Genomic DNA, 12622 nt, shown 5'->3' on the forward strand with positions numbered 1-12622 from the left:
CCATACAACCCTGTGCTGTTATCTTGCAGCTAGTGATTCTTGACTCTTTATCTGTTTCCCGACCCTTTCTTTGTACAGGGTTTCATCTTTCCATAAGATTGTATCACAACCATCTCCTTGGTAAAAAGCATAATTCTAAACACCAGCTGCTCTTCGGCCACCGCGTTCCCCTCTCATGGATACGGCTTGATGCTCTGTGTATCCTTTTTGGACTTGATCTCCCTGGCTTTGTCCTGCTTTCTCAATCTCATAATATTTACTGGAAAAGCAACAAAACACATTTTTTAAATAAGTATATACAACAAGAACAACAACAACAATTTATTACTCATACCCTGCCCATCTGGCCAGGCCTCCCCAGCCGCTCTGGGCATCTCCCAACAGAATATTAAAAGCATAACATCAAACATTAAAAACTTCCCTAAACAGGGCTGCCTTCAGATGCCTTCTAAAAGTCAGATAGTTGTTTATTTCCTTGACATCTGGTGGGATGGCATTCCACAGGGCAAGCGCCACTACTGAGAAGGCCCTCTGCCTGGTTCTCTGTAACCTCACTTCTCACAGCGAGGGAATCGCCAGAAGGCCCTCGGCGTTGGACCTCTGTCTGTCAAATGCTGCCATCTCTCTGAGATAGGCTGCAGAATTCTTTATTCTTATTCATAATAATTAATGTATGTACTGCTCACGTGCTGATGCAGCAGACTAATAAAAAGGTCACAATCTAGTTTGCATGAAGAATGTGTTCCACAGGCCAGGGGCCGATACTCTAGAAGCCCTGGTCTGTACAGCTGCCCAACGCATATCTGGTCCATGCAGCACACTGCAGATGACTTAAAATTATGCATGGCATGGGGAAAGTGGATGAAGAAAAGTCCCCCCCCCTCCTCTTAACACCAGGAGTTGTGGGCATCCTATGAAGCCGAATGTTGGAAGAATCAGAACAGACAAAATGAAGTTCTGTTCACGCAGAACAGTTAAACTGTGGAACTCACTGTCACTGGAGACGGCAACAGACACCAACCTGGATGGCTTTTAAAGAGGATAAGGCAAAATCATGGAAGCGAGGGCTATTGATGACTACTAGCAGCAATGGCTGTGCTCTGCCTCCACAGCTGGAGGCAGCAATGCTTCTGAATACTAGTTGGTGGAAACTGCAGGAGGGGAAAACTCCCTTGTGCTTGGGTCCTGCTTGTGGGCAGTGGCAGAGGAAGCCGCTTGGGTGCCTGGGGCGGCGCGCCCAGGGGTGAGGTGAGTCACCCATAGGGACGGGGCGCACCGTGGGGCCTCCAGAGTCTGCCTGCCTACTCCTGCTCAGCCACCCTATAGCTGGGGGGGGGGGGAGGCAGTGGGCGGACCATTGGGGCAGTGCGTCCCAGGAGAGATGTGTGGCTCTGGTGCGCTGCGGTGAGTGCCGCCTGGCATTTTGTCACCCCCTCAGTGATGACACCTGGGGCAGACCGCCCCTACCACACACCCCTTCCTCCACTCCTGCTTGTGGGTTTCCCAAAAAGTCATCTGGGTGTCCAATGTGAGAACAGGATATTGTGCTGGATCTAGGAGGACAAATTCTTACGTTGTTATGATGGCAATGGCTGGGCAAGAGTGCATGGAATAAGGCAATCCATCTCCCCTTAGTGGCTTCATAGAAGCTTGATCCTTTAAGGACACCCTTTAATTGGGCAAAGAAATCCTTGCTTTTGCCGGTCCTGAATCTGCCACCATTTAGCTTCCTCGGACGCCCCTGCTGAGATAGTATTGTCATAGATCGAGGGTACCAGAGTCTGTTAGTGAACGGTAGAATTCATGCTTAATCTGATACACCTCTTGTCATGTTCTCCCTTACCTGCCTTTTTCTCCTTTAAACTGAAAATCCTCAAGCATTGCAACCTTCCCTGCTAAGGGAAATTCACAAACCCTTTGATCGTTTTGGCATCTCTCAGTCTTACCTGCATCACAGGCTTGTTGTGAGGTTTAGAATGTGGAGATGAGAGTGATAGAGGCCACCCCGAACTCATTGATGCAAAAGTGGAGGAGAAATGTAATAAATAATTTGAGAAGTCATCAGAATTTAGGAATATGTCCCACCCCCAACCTGGAAAAAATAGACACATTTTTTGAAAGTATCATCCACCGTTAATATCTTTGCTGAAAAGCAAAGCTGGCTCTATACTGCCATCTGCTGTGCAAATTTTGAAATCACAACGTATACCACCCTTCCTCTGAGACTTAGATGTTTGTGGTTTGGGGGAACTCCTGTTCTAACAGAATCTGCAGGGCTGGAACTCAGGACAAAAGCCCAGCGATCCACAGGGGATGGTGACAGTTAAATGATCTCCTAGAGAGCAGCAGATGTTCCAAAACATCTGGAGGGTCACCAGTTGGAAAAGGCTGGTTTTAATATCTTAGTGAGATGTGGCAATGACGGAGGTACAGTGGTACCTCGAGTTAAGAACTTAATTCGTTCTGGAGGTCTGTTCTTAACCTGAAACTGTTCTTAACCTGAAGCACCACATTAGCTAATGGGGCCTCCTGCTGCCGCCGCGCCGCTGGAGCACGATTTCTGTTCTCATCCTGAAGCAAAGTTCTTAACCCAAGGTACTATTTCTGGGTTAGCGGAGTCTGTAACCTGAAGCGTATGTAACCTCAAGCGTATGTAACCCGAGGTACCACTGTATTTAGGGAAGGATGCCTTCGCAGCGGATAACTAAAAGCATTTCTATGATGAGCCACAGTAGAAAAATAGCACCTCCAGGTCAGTGGTGGCCGGTCCCCATTGAGACTGATGGGGCAGAAGTCAGGGAGCCCAACACTAAGTGGTGCCAGAGCCAATAAGAGGCAGAGCATGTCTAATTCTAGTTTGGTCCTCATCCTCCCACCTGCTGAATTGTGCAAGAGGAACACTGAGAGCGCGGAGGGGAAGGAAGCTGACAAGCAGGCCAACCCGCTGGACTGGTTACAAGAAAGAAGGCAGGCAGTTGTAAGCCAGCTGAGGGCAGAGTGAGGTTGGTGGGACAGGGCTGCACTAGTCCCAGTGGAGAAGCTTCCACTGCTCCAGGTTCCAAAGCACTGAATACCAGATTTGGGAGGGGGGCTAAGAAAAAGGGAGGTGGGCTGCCTCTTCCCTAGCTTAGGACTTATTGCAGCTCACAGGCAGAGCAAATGCTTTGCATGCAGAAGATGCCAGGTCCAATCCCCAGGAGGAGACTCCTACCTGAAACCCTGGAAGCCCCTGCCAGCCTGAGCAGGCAATACTGAGCTAGACAGACCAAGGTTCTGACTTGATGCAAGGCTGCTTCCACTATACTCCTTTGTAGCTGACCATCACTGGAAACAAGGCAATTCTGATGAGGAGCAAAAAAGAGAAATGAAGGATCCAGTGTTCCAATAAGCACAGGTGCATCCTAGATTTGCATGTTCCCCTGTGGTCCCTCTTTGTCCATGAACGAGATGGCTGGATAGTGTTTTCGAGGTTACCAGCATGAGTTTGACCAAACTGCGGGAGGTAGTGGAGGACAGAGGTGCCTGGCGTGCTCTGGTCCATGGGGTCACGAAGAGTCGGACACGACTAAACGACTAAACAACTGTGGTCCCTCACTCCAGGAGTTAAGAGGACATGGATAAGGGAAAGACGGGGGGGGGGGGCAATATTCCCCAGGTGCATTTCCAAAGAGGCGCCAGCAGGTGGCACTGCTAGCTTTGCCGTGGACTCCCTTCTGAGAAGTTCCAGCCACTGCTCCCCAGTGCCCCAAAGGCCACACACCCCACATATACACACACATGTTCACTGAATGGTAAAGAAAGAGAAGAAAACTCAAGCTGGGGTCCTCCGATCTGTTATGAGTTCCACAGTTCAGCCTCAGCTTGTGTGTGAGAGAAAGAAAACAAAAATGCAACTTGAAGCTTGGTTTTGTGAGTTGTGATAGCTTTGCAATCCTGAGGCAGGGGGTCATTCTGGCCCATAATAGCAGTATTTCTGCAATGAAAACAAACTCATTTTGAAGACAGTTGACCACTGTTGAAAAAGGTTGAATGATTTTGTGTCTTCTTACGCAGAGGCTAAATGTGGGCAGTTGGCCAGACACAGTAGCACTACTGAAGTTTCTGATTGAACCTGAGGATGTAACTTAACAGAGAAAAGCACACTGAAGACTGTAGAGTTGTAGAGTTGGAAGGGAATCCATGGGTCATCTAGTCCAGCCCCCACTTCTTCATTCAACCCCTCTCCAAATGCTACCAATGAAAACACAAGAAATAACGTTTTGCTCATTCAAGACTTGTGCCAATTGTTGGGGCAGCAATTTTGGGTGGGTGGGTAGTTTTAAGTTAACTACCCACCTCATTCTTTCTCCACTCCTCCTAAGCCTGACCCTGGACAGCGATGAGCAGCACCGTTGCTCATTTTGCCTTGTTCACAACAGCTTTGGGCAGGAGCACTCTACCTGTGCAGCGAAAACAGTAGCAACAATAAAGATCCACATTCATTCTCATTTTGCCCTCTGTTCCTGGGGAAAGGTATCAATCAGACTGACTCTTTGCATCAATGAGAAAGACCTGGGTGCCTTTTCTGAGTGCCTTTTTGGTAACCTAGAGGCCCTCTGACTTAGAACGCCCTGGCGTTCCTCTCTGTGTAATTGACACAGTCAAGGACCCTCTCCTAACTCAGGGGCAGCGGAGATGAGAATGTTAATGCGTCAATTACGCGCCTCAGATTGGTTTCCATCAGCCTCTTGTGAATTGGCCTCTTCTGCCAAGCCAATCTTCTCTGTTCGGAAGGCAGTGTTTTTATCTCTGCTCCTGATAAGGCAGACCTGCTTCCCCACAGTGTCCTTTGAGAGGCAGATATGGCGGCACAAACAAGGGGGCAAACGCCGAGAGCCTAATGGATTCATTTAAAGCTCACCTGTCAAGTGCCATTCATTATGGGAACCAGAAGCTTTGCAGATTGAATCGATGGGGGGAGGCTGCCCTTAGACTGAGTCAATGTGTTCTGCCTAGCTCAGGATAGTCCTCTACACTGACTGGCAGCTGCTTTCCGGGTTTCATGTAGAGGATATTCCCACTCCTACCTGAAGATAATGAGGATTAGACCTGAAACCTTCTGGGCACCAAGCAGGTGCTCTGCCCTGGAATTGTGGAATATAAAAAGGAACACAGGAAGCTGCTTTCTGCTGAATCTGGCCATGGGTTCATCTAGCTCAATGTTACCTACACTGGCTGGCAGAGGCTCTCCAGGGTTTCAGGCAGAGGCCTTTCCTGGCCCTACCTGGACGTTGCCATCAGAGATTGAACCTGACTTCCCCCAAAGAATCCTGGGGGTTGTAGTTTGCCCCTTACACAGTGTTAGAAACTGAGATTTATAAGCTAGGAGCCAAATGGCACCTTAAACCAGGGTCGCAACAATGGCATGTCTATTCGCCAGGCGGCTGGACTAGATGACCCCAGGGATTCCTTCCAGTGCTACAATTCTGCAATTCTCTGGTCTCACTGGAGCTCTTACAACAATTCGCTCATCCCAGTACACAAGAGGAAGAAAGACACAGTGGAAATGGTATTAACTAGGCAGAGGTTTTTAAACTGTGGTCTGTGAGCTCCATTTGCATGGCCTGTGGAAAGGCTGCAGCTCAGTCGGATATACAGTGGTACCTCTGGTTACGTATTTAATTCATTCTGGAGGTCCGTTCTTAACCTGAAACTGTTCTTAACCTGAAGCACCACTTTAGCTAATGGGGCCTCCTGCTGCTGCTGCGCTGTCGCTGCACGATTTCTGTTCTCATCCTGAAGCAAAGTTCTTAACCCAAGGTACTATTTCTGGGTTGGCGAAGTCTGTAACCTGAAGTGTATGTAACCCAAGGTACCCCTGTATCTGTACTCAGCCCTGCACTTCCTTTCCTTGATGTGATGATGGAGGACTAAGATACCCAGGACTAAGATGTCCATGATTTGTGTGGCAGCTCACATGCGTAAGACGTGCCTCTTTTGCTGCGCACAAATCAGCTGGCTTGATGGAGATGCGAGTCGCCAACCTGGCGTCCAGAAATCTCCACACAGTCACAATTGGACCCATGTCCAGAAGCAAAACGCACCTGGCGCCTGGGAAATTTAGACCATTGCACCTCACAAGGTGACAATTCCTCAGTAAAACTACAGTTCCCTTTTAATGTGTGCAAACAGCCTGTATCTGCCTCCCCCCCCCCCCCCCCGCATAATGTGTGGCAAATGCCGGCTTGTCTGAAGCAGGTGTGTATTTGGTGAAGTGTTGTGTGTTCCACTGGTCTCCTGCTTTGGCAGCTCAAGACACTTTGGCATCGGAGAGCCACTGCCTTTCTGCGTAATCTACTTCTCCCCTGTGGGCAAGGGCTTCCGAGATCCAGACACGGCTCCACAGCTGAGGCCCTTCCCCATGTGAGACATTAACAGGCCACAAATCTCGCAAATTCCTGTCTGTGGGAGCGAACAAGAGAGGGGGGAATTAATAGAGGCCAATTTGAGTCCCGTTCTCAGAAAGGAGCATTTCTACACATCCCCAAAAATCTCACTCACAGCTGAGGCACCAACCAGGGAGAAATAGATCTGCTTTCTAAGCAGCTGCTCCTCTCCATAGCAAGTTTCTCTCGCTTCCAATAATCTGAATATCTACTGGAAAGCTTTTCCTGGTGTCTTAACTATGCCCCCTTCCTTGGTAAATAGTGGGTCTGTGTGCAGTTCCACACTCTTCTAGGATAGTTTACTGCAATGTGTGCTACTTGGGGCTGCCCTTGAAGACTGACTGGACACTTCAGTTAGTACAAAATATAGTAATGATGAAACTCACAGCTGGAAAATACTCTTATTCAGTGCTTTTTTTCCTTAAAATGTTTAGGAGTAGTCTCATTTCCCTACTCATATTGAAATACTGCCCCTCAATGAGGCCAAATTAGATTCACATAATGTTTAGGGATATGCATACCCCTGCGACCCCCCAGAAAAAAAACCACTTCTCTTATTTTTATAAATCTTTACTACTTGTTACAAGAATCTTTGTATGAGTTAATACCTTATTATCCCTTTGCCATATCTTTGTACTTTTGTTCTTCCAGGCTGTAATGCTTTATGGTTTAAATTCTTTGTTTTCTTTCTCTTAGTCATGTTTGTTCGTTAGTCTGTTTGTTTGTTTGTTTGTTTGTTTGTTTGTTTGTTTGTTAGCAGATCGATTAAATTTTTTTTTTTTTAAAGCATCCATTGACCATAGATGGGTAACACATTTTTTCTGGATTTCAGGGGATTGGACTAGGCGACCCTCTGGGTCCCTTACAACTCTACAATTAGATGATTCTATTATTCCCTTCCCACTTTACTCTCATGTATACAGGCATACCTTCCTAGTGAGGATAGCCGTCAATGTAGCTGATGAAGCAAACTGTAGTCCAAAAAAACCCTCATGCCCTAAAACAATCCATTGGTCTTTAACATGCCGCAAGACTTTACGCTGTTAAAATTCCACATCCTGTTCAGTGTTACACCAGCCATCCACCACGCCCTTCTCCAGAATACTCCATTGTGTTCCCTGCCACACATACACCAATTTTTCTTTTCCCGGCTAACACCCCAAATTCTATGGCTACTGGGCATGCTCAGTCCTTTTTGACTGGTGGTTTTTTGGGGGGGAGGCTCCATATTTGTTTGTTTGTTCCTTTTAGAACACATACAAAGATTTGTTTCACCTCTGTTAACTACAGTTCCCCTTGGCCTGTTGATTCCCCGCCCCCCTTCTTCTTCCTCAGTGTTCCCATATGGCTTCCAATCCTGTTATAATCACTCCCTTGAGTTCGCTACTAAATTGAGAAATCATCTTGCTGTCCTCAAGAATTCGTCTCATCCTTATAACACAAGAAAGCACAGGGGTTCGTTTCATTAAATCTTGTTTTTAATTAGTACAGCATCCTTGGGTGTGTGGGGAGAGAGAACATGAATACATATTACCATATTGCAGAGAAGCCGTTATAAACAACACAATATATCACTTTTGTTTCCCCACCCCCAAAAAATGTGAGCATGAAGTTGGTTAAAATAATAATAATAACAACAACAACAGGGCTCTTCCTACCCATGCCCCTACTTGTTGGAAAAAGGCAATCGAAAAGCTTCTGGCCCCGATCCCAGGAACCAGGAAAGTGCAGGCATCCTATAGCTGCTGATGGAGAATCCACACAATTATATGACACTAGGGGTTTCACAGCTTCTTCCCTTGGTTGGGGATGTGTGACTATGCATGGTTCCAAAAGGATGCTCCAAAATTCTTTCATTCTCAGGTACTGGAATCAGTTTCTATGCTCATCCACCAGCCTGCTTCAGACAGCTCCTTCAGCAGGGTACCTCATCTCATCAGAGATTAGATCTCAGGGTCGCTAAATGGAGAGAAAAGAGAGTCTTAGTTCTCTGCCACATACACTCAAGCAATTCACATTTTCTAATTTGGCCTCAGTTTTCCACATCAACAAAATGGACAATTTTCTAACACACACCCCCCCCCCCAGAATTAAACTTTATCAGATTCTTGGGGCTGCTGTCCTGTGCTCCCTTTCTCCTTCGTAACTTACCTCATCTCCTGTCTTCATTATGCTGTGTGTGTGGAGAAAGGGTGCATTGCAATGATGTCCGAGAGACAGAGAACACAATACCTTCCTGGCTGGAACCCTGAGGCTCTTAGGTCAGTTACTTCCACCCTAGTGCCATGGGCCAGCCTTCACTAACTTGGTGCCCTCCAAATATTTTGGATTCTCACCCTGTCCCAGCATCATACAGCTGTGTGGACTGGGGCCAATTGGAGTCGTAGTCTTGAACATCTGAAGGGCACCAGGTTGGCGAAGTCTGCAGTACACTTCCTGTACACAGCAGCAGCACATTAGATGGCGTTTATGGGCAGGTCCACACACATCTTCCCATCAATTGACGAGTGCATCATCAAGTGTTGTCTGTCTTGCATGCAGGTAAAATGCAACAGAGCAAATCTCAGATAATACATGGCACTGGGACCCATTGCCACCTCCCTGTGTAACTCGCCCAGAGTTGCATTAGCAAGTAATGAGAAATCCAGTGATGTCCGTGCAGAAGTGAAGCAGTGTGGCAGGGAAGGAGGATGAAAGAGGAAGGAAGGAAGGAAGGAAGGAAGGAAGGAAGGAAGGAAGGAAGGAAGGAAGGAGGGGCAGCTTCTCTTCACCTAGCATGCTGCATAATTGGTACTGTATAGATAGGTATAAAGGGTCTACTCTGCCTGCCGTAGAGTTCAGTGGAACTCCAAAGCTTGCATACTCCTTGATCTGAAAAACCACATTCTTTATCTAACAGTTCTCCTCTTGCTGCATGATATTGACAAGCTGGAGCATGTGCAGAGGAGGGCAAGCAAGATGATAAAGAGGCTGGAGATTAATCCTTACGTATATAGGCTAGCAGCCTTAAACTTTTCCATCACTGGTGGCTAGTGCTCCTTTGGGATTTGTGGAGCCCAAGATGGGCTGGAGCCAGAGCTAAGGGCAGGCACAGCCAACTTATTCATTCATTCATTTTGCTCAGTTAAATTTATATCCCACCCTCTTGCCCAAAGGAGCCTAGGGCAGCAAACACTTCTGTGATCAAAACAAATGTTCTGCCCTTTAGCTTTGTGGAGCCAGAAGAAGGGCTCCCGTGGTCATTTCCGTTTTGTAGGAAATGCCTTCTTGCTCACTACTGGCCTAAGTGAACTGGGGGAGTGAAGAGGTTTTCCCTTGGGATCTGTCTTCCTCAAAGACATCACATAAACCCCAGCCTGGTTTCTCATCTTCGAGGCAGCCCTGCCCTTCTCTCTTGACTTGCTGCCAGGAAGGGAAGCTAGTCCCCTGGCTGCTGATACCTCTTGTTCCAAAACACAATTGGCTCAAATGATGACTTGGGCAATCCCTGGATTGCGCCCTTGCCATTTTCTCCTGCTCCGGAAGCTAGGACCTGAACCAATGGCTTCAAATGACAAGAAACAAGATTCCAACTGAACATCAGGGAGAATTTTCCGACAGTAAGAGCTGTCTGAAAGCGGAACAGACTCTCTTGGAAGGTGGTGGATTCTTCTTCCTTCTAGGTTTTTAAACAGAGGTTGGGTGACCATCAGATACTTTAGCTGCAATTCCTGAATTGCAGGGGGTTGGACTAGATGACCCTTTGAGTCCCTTACAACACATGATTCTGTGATTCTAAGAAGCTGAAAGGAGGGTCTGTGTTGTTTTCCTAGCAGTGTAATTTTGTCCCCTGGAACAGCCATCGCTATCTGTTGCTCATTTGTGTTTATAAACCTCTCCCTATTCAGAAAGCTCTCGGAGCAGCATGCATGATAATTAAAATAAGGCATTCAAAGAAAAGGACAGTGATAAAAAAACCTGGCAGATCAGTAGGTGCCCACAACCTAAGGATGGGGACACTGTGACCCTCCAGATGTCATTGAACTCCAACTCCCAGCAGCCCCAGATGCCAGCATAGCCAATGGTCTACGAGATGATGAGGGCTGGAGTCCAGAAGCCAAAGGTTGCCCGTTCCTGCCACAGCCAATATCAACATCCTGAAATTGCCTGGGTATACAGAAGGGTTTTGAGCAGGTATCAGAAACACCAAACAGTTGAGCAACTGTCTAACAGAGTATTCCAGAGGATGGGAGCCAGCCCACTAAAAGCTCTGCTCCAGGTAGCCACTTGGTTGAATTTGTGAAACATGCTGCACTGTCAGGAGGGTCTAATGTGAAAACTCAAAGGGGAAAGGCCACAGCTCAGTGCCTGAGCACCTGCTTCTCATGTAGAAGGTCCTAGGTTCGATCCCTGGCATTTTCAGATAAGAATGGGAAAGACTCCTGCCAGTCAGTGTAGACAATAATGAGCTAGATGGACCAACAGTCTGACTCAGTTTAAGGTAGCTTCCTTTGCCTTAATGGAAAGAACTGCAGCTCAGTGGTAGAGCACCTGTGTTACATGCAGAAGATCCCAGGTTGGGTCTGCAGCATCTCCAGGCAGGACTAGGTGAGACTCTTGCCTGGAGAGCTCCCTCCAGACACTGACCTAGATTAATCAGTGGTCCCACTTTGTCTAAGACAGCCTTCTACGTTCCAATGCCCTGTCCCATATAATCAGATTTCTCTCAGTGGGATTGTTCCTTGGACAGCAACCTCAACCTTGGGAAAGGGGTTTGTTACTAAAGGGAAGGGGCCCTTCTGCATGCCAAGCACATGCTCTACCACTGAGGCATGACCCTTGTCCATAAATATTAAGACTTTGTCAGGAAGTGGGCCATGGGAAGCTCATCTGTCTTACAAGTGCTGCATCCTAGATCATAGCTGTCAACTTTCCCCTTTTCTTGCGAGGAATCCTATTCGGAATAAGGGAATTTTCCTTAAAAAAAGGGGAAAGTTGACAGCTATGTCCTAGATGCCCTCTGAGGCTTAAGATTCTGGACTTACTGTGCCCAATTACCTGGCCTCCTTCGATGTGCTGGGCTGTCCTGTCTTCCACATCAGCCTTTCCAGGAGCTTCGGGTGCATGGCGGGGCTTTGCTGGAGAGACTCCTGGCATCCTGTTGGGCACAGGGCTGCCCAGATCCTCCCTTGGTGCCTGGCGTGGTTCTTCTGCGAGGCCTGAGGCCCGAGCGTTCTCTTGATGGCCCCTGCAGCAGAAGCAGAAGCAGCATCTTTCCAGGTGCCCACCTGGGAGGACAGGTGAGGCTGCAGATCCAGAGTGGTCCAGGGTCCCTCCTCCTCCTCTGCCTGCTGGAGTGTCAGCCACTGAGTGGCCCTGCTGATGGGCAGGGTGGGGGCAGCCTCCAGGCTATCCCGGAAGCCCTCTGCTGCCTGCCGGCGCCACAGGTAAGGGGAGCGCCTGACTCCCATCAGAAGCCCCGAAGCTCGCCCCACAGTGTGGTACCTGGGGCTGGCCACATGCTTGTACCAGGCACCTGCTGGGGCCACCAGCAGGATCAAGCCCAGGAAGCCCAGGGCTTTCCATAGGGGCCTGCGGGAGACTTGCCATAAAACCATGAGCACAGGTGAAGTTCAGGTGGGCTCAGGAGAAGGGTGGCAGCTGCCTTATTTGCTTCAAAGAGATGATGCTAGTCCTTTGTGAGACAAAGGTGGAGAAGGTATCTCTCTCTCTCTCTCTCTCTCTCTGCTGCTGTTGCTTCTACAACTTGTATATAACTGCAGGCAGGGGGTGGTGGAGGGAGAACCCCCCTCCCTCTGGCTCCACCCTTTCCCCAGCTGACATCCATGATCAAGCTGGAGTCTGCATCCTCATCCCACCCTCTCCACCCCCAGGGGAGGTACCACCCTCTCTGCCACAACTCCATAGGCAGACATTCAACTGACACCAGTCTCCGTCACTGCAGCTGTGCCAGGAACGGATGATGGATCAGTTGGATTTCTGCCTGTCGTCAGCCCAAGCTCCTAAACATCATGACTTGGAACTCTCAGCAGCAAGGGACGTCTGGGGCCCCCTTCCCCCAGGGACTTTTAAGGATTGGGGGTGTTCCTGCACACACACAGAGACAAAATGGAATATTTGCAGCATGCTTAGATAGCTGGATGCGAACTCAGAAACTCCCAGTGGAGCTTATAGAGCTGCGGGGAGGTAAGGAGGGG

At 48.3% G+C, this 12622-nt stretch overlaps 1 protein-coding gene across 1 annotated transcript; it reads right to left on the reverse strand.

Annotated features, from left to right (window-relative positions):
• Window positions 1–7909: 7909 nt before the first annotated feature.
• Window positions 7910–12271, reverse strand: NPW (neuropeptide W). The gene is made up of 2 exons (XM_028706572.2): window positions 11463–12271; window positions 7910–8384 (listed from the first exon to the last, which is right to left on the reverse strand). The coding sequence occupies exons 1-2, from the start codon at window positions 12020–12022 to the stop codon at window positions 8369–8371; spliced, it is 576 nt and encodes a 191-aa protein (XP_028562405.2). The 5' UTR covers window positions 12023–12271; the 3' UTR covers window positions 7910–8368.
• Window positions 12272–12622: the final 351 nt, after the last annotated feature.

The sequence above is a fragment of the Podarcis muralis genome, chromosome 14 (genome assembly GCF_964188315.1).
Source record: "Podarcis muralis chromosome 14, rPodMur119.hap1.1, whole genome shotgun sequence".
Lineage (NCBI taxonomy): Eukaryota > Metazoa > Chordata > Lepidosauria > Squamata > Lacertidae > Podarcis > Podarcis muralis.

Coding starts and splice junctions, on each gene's coding strand:
- NPW (XM_028706572.2), bottom strand. CDS start 12,022: ATGGTTTTATGGCAAGTCTCCCGCAGGCCCCTATGGAAAGCCCTGGGC.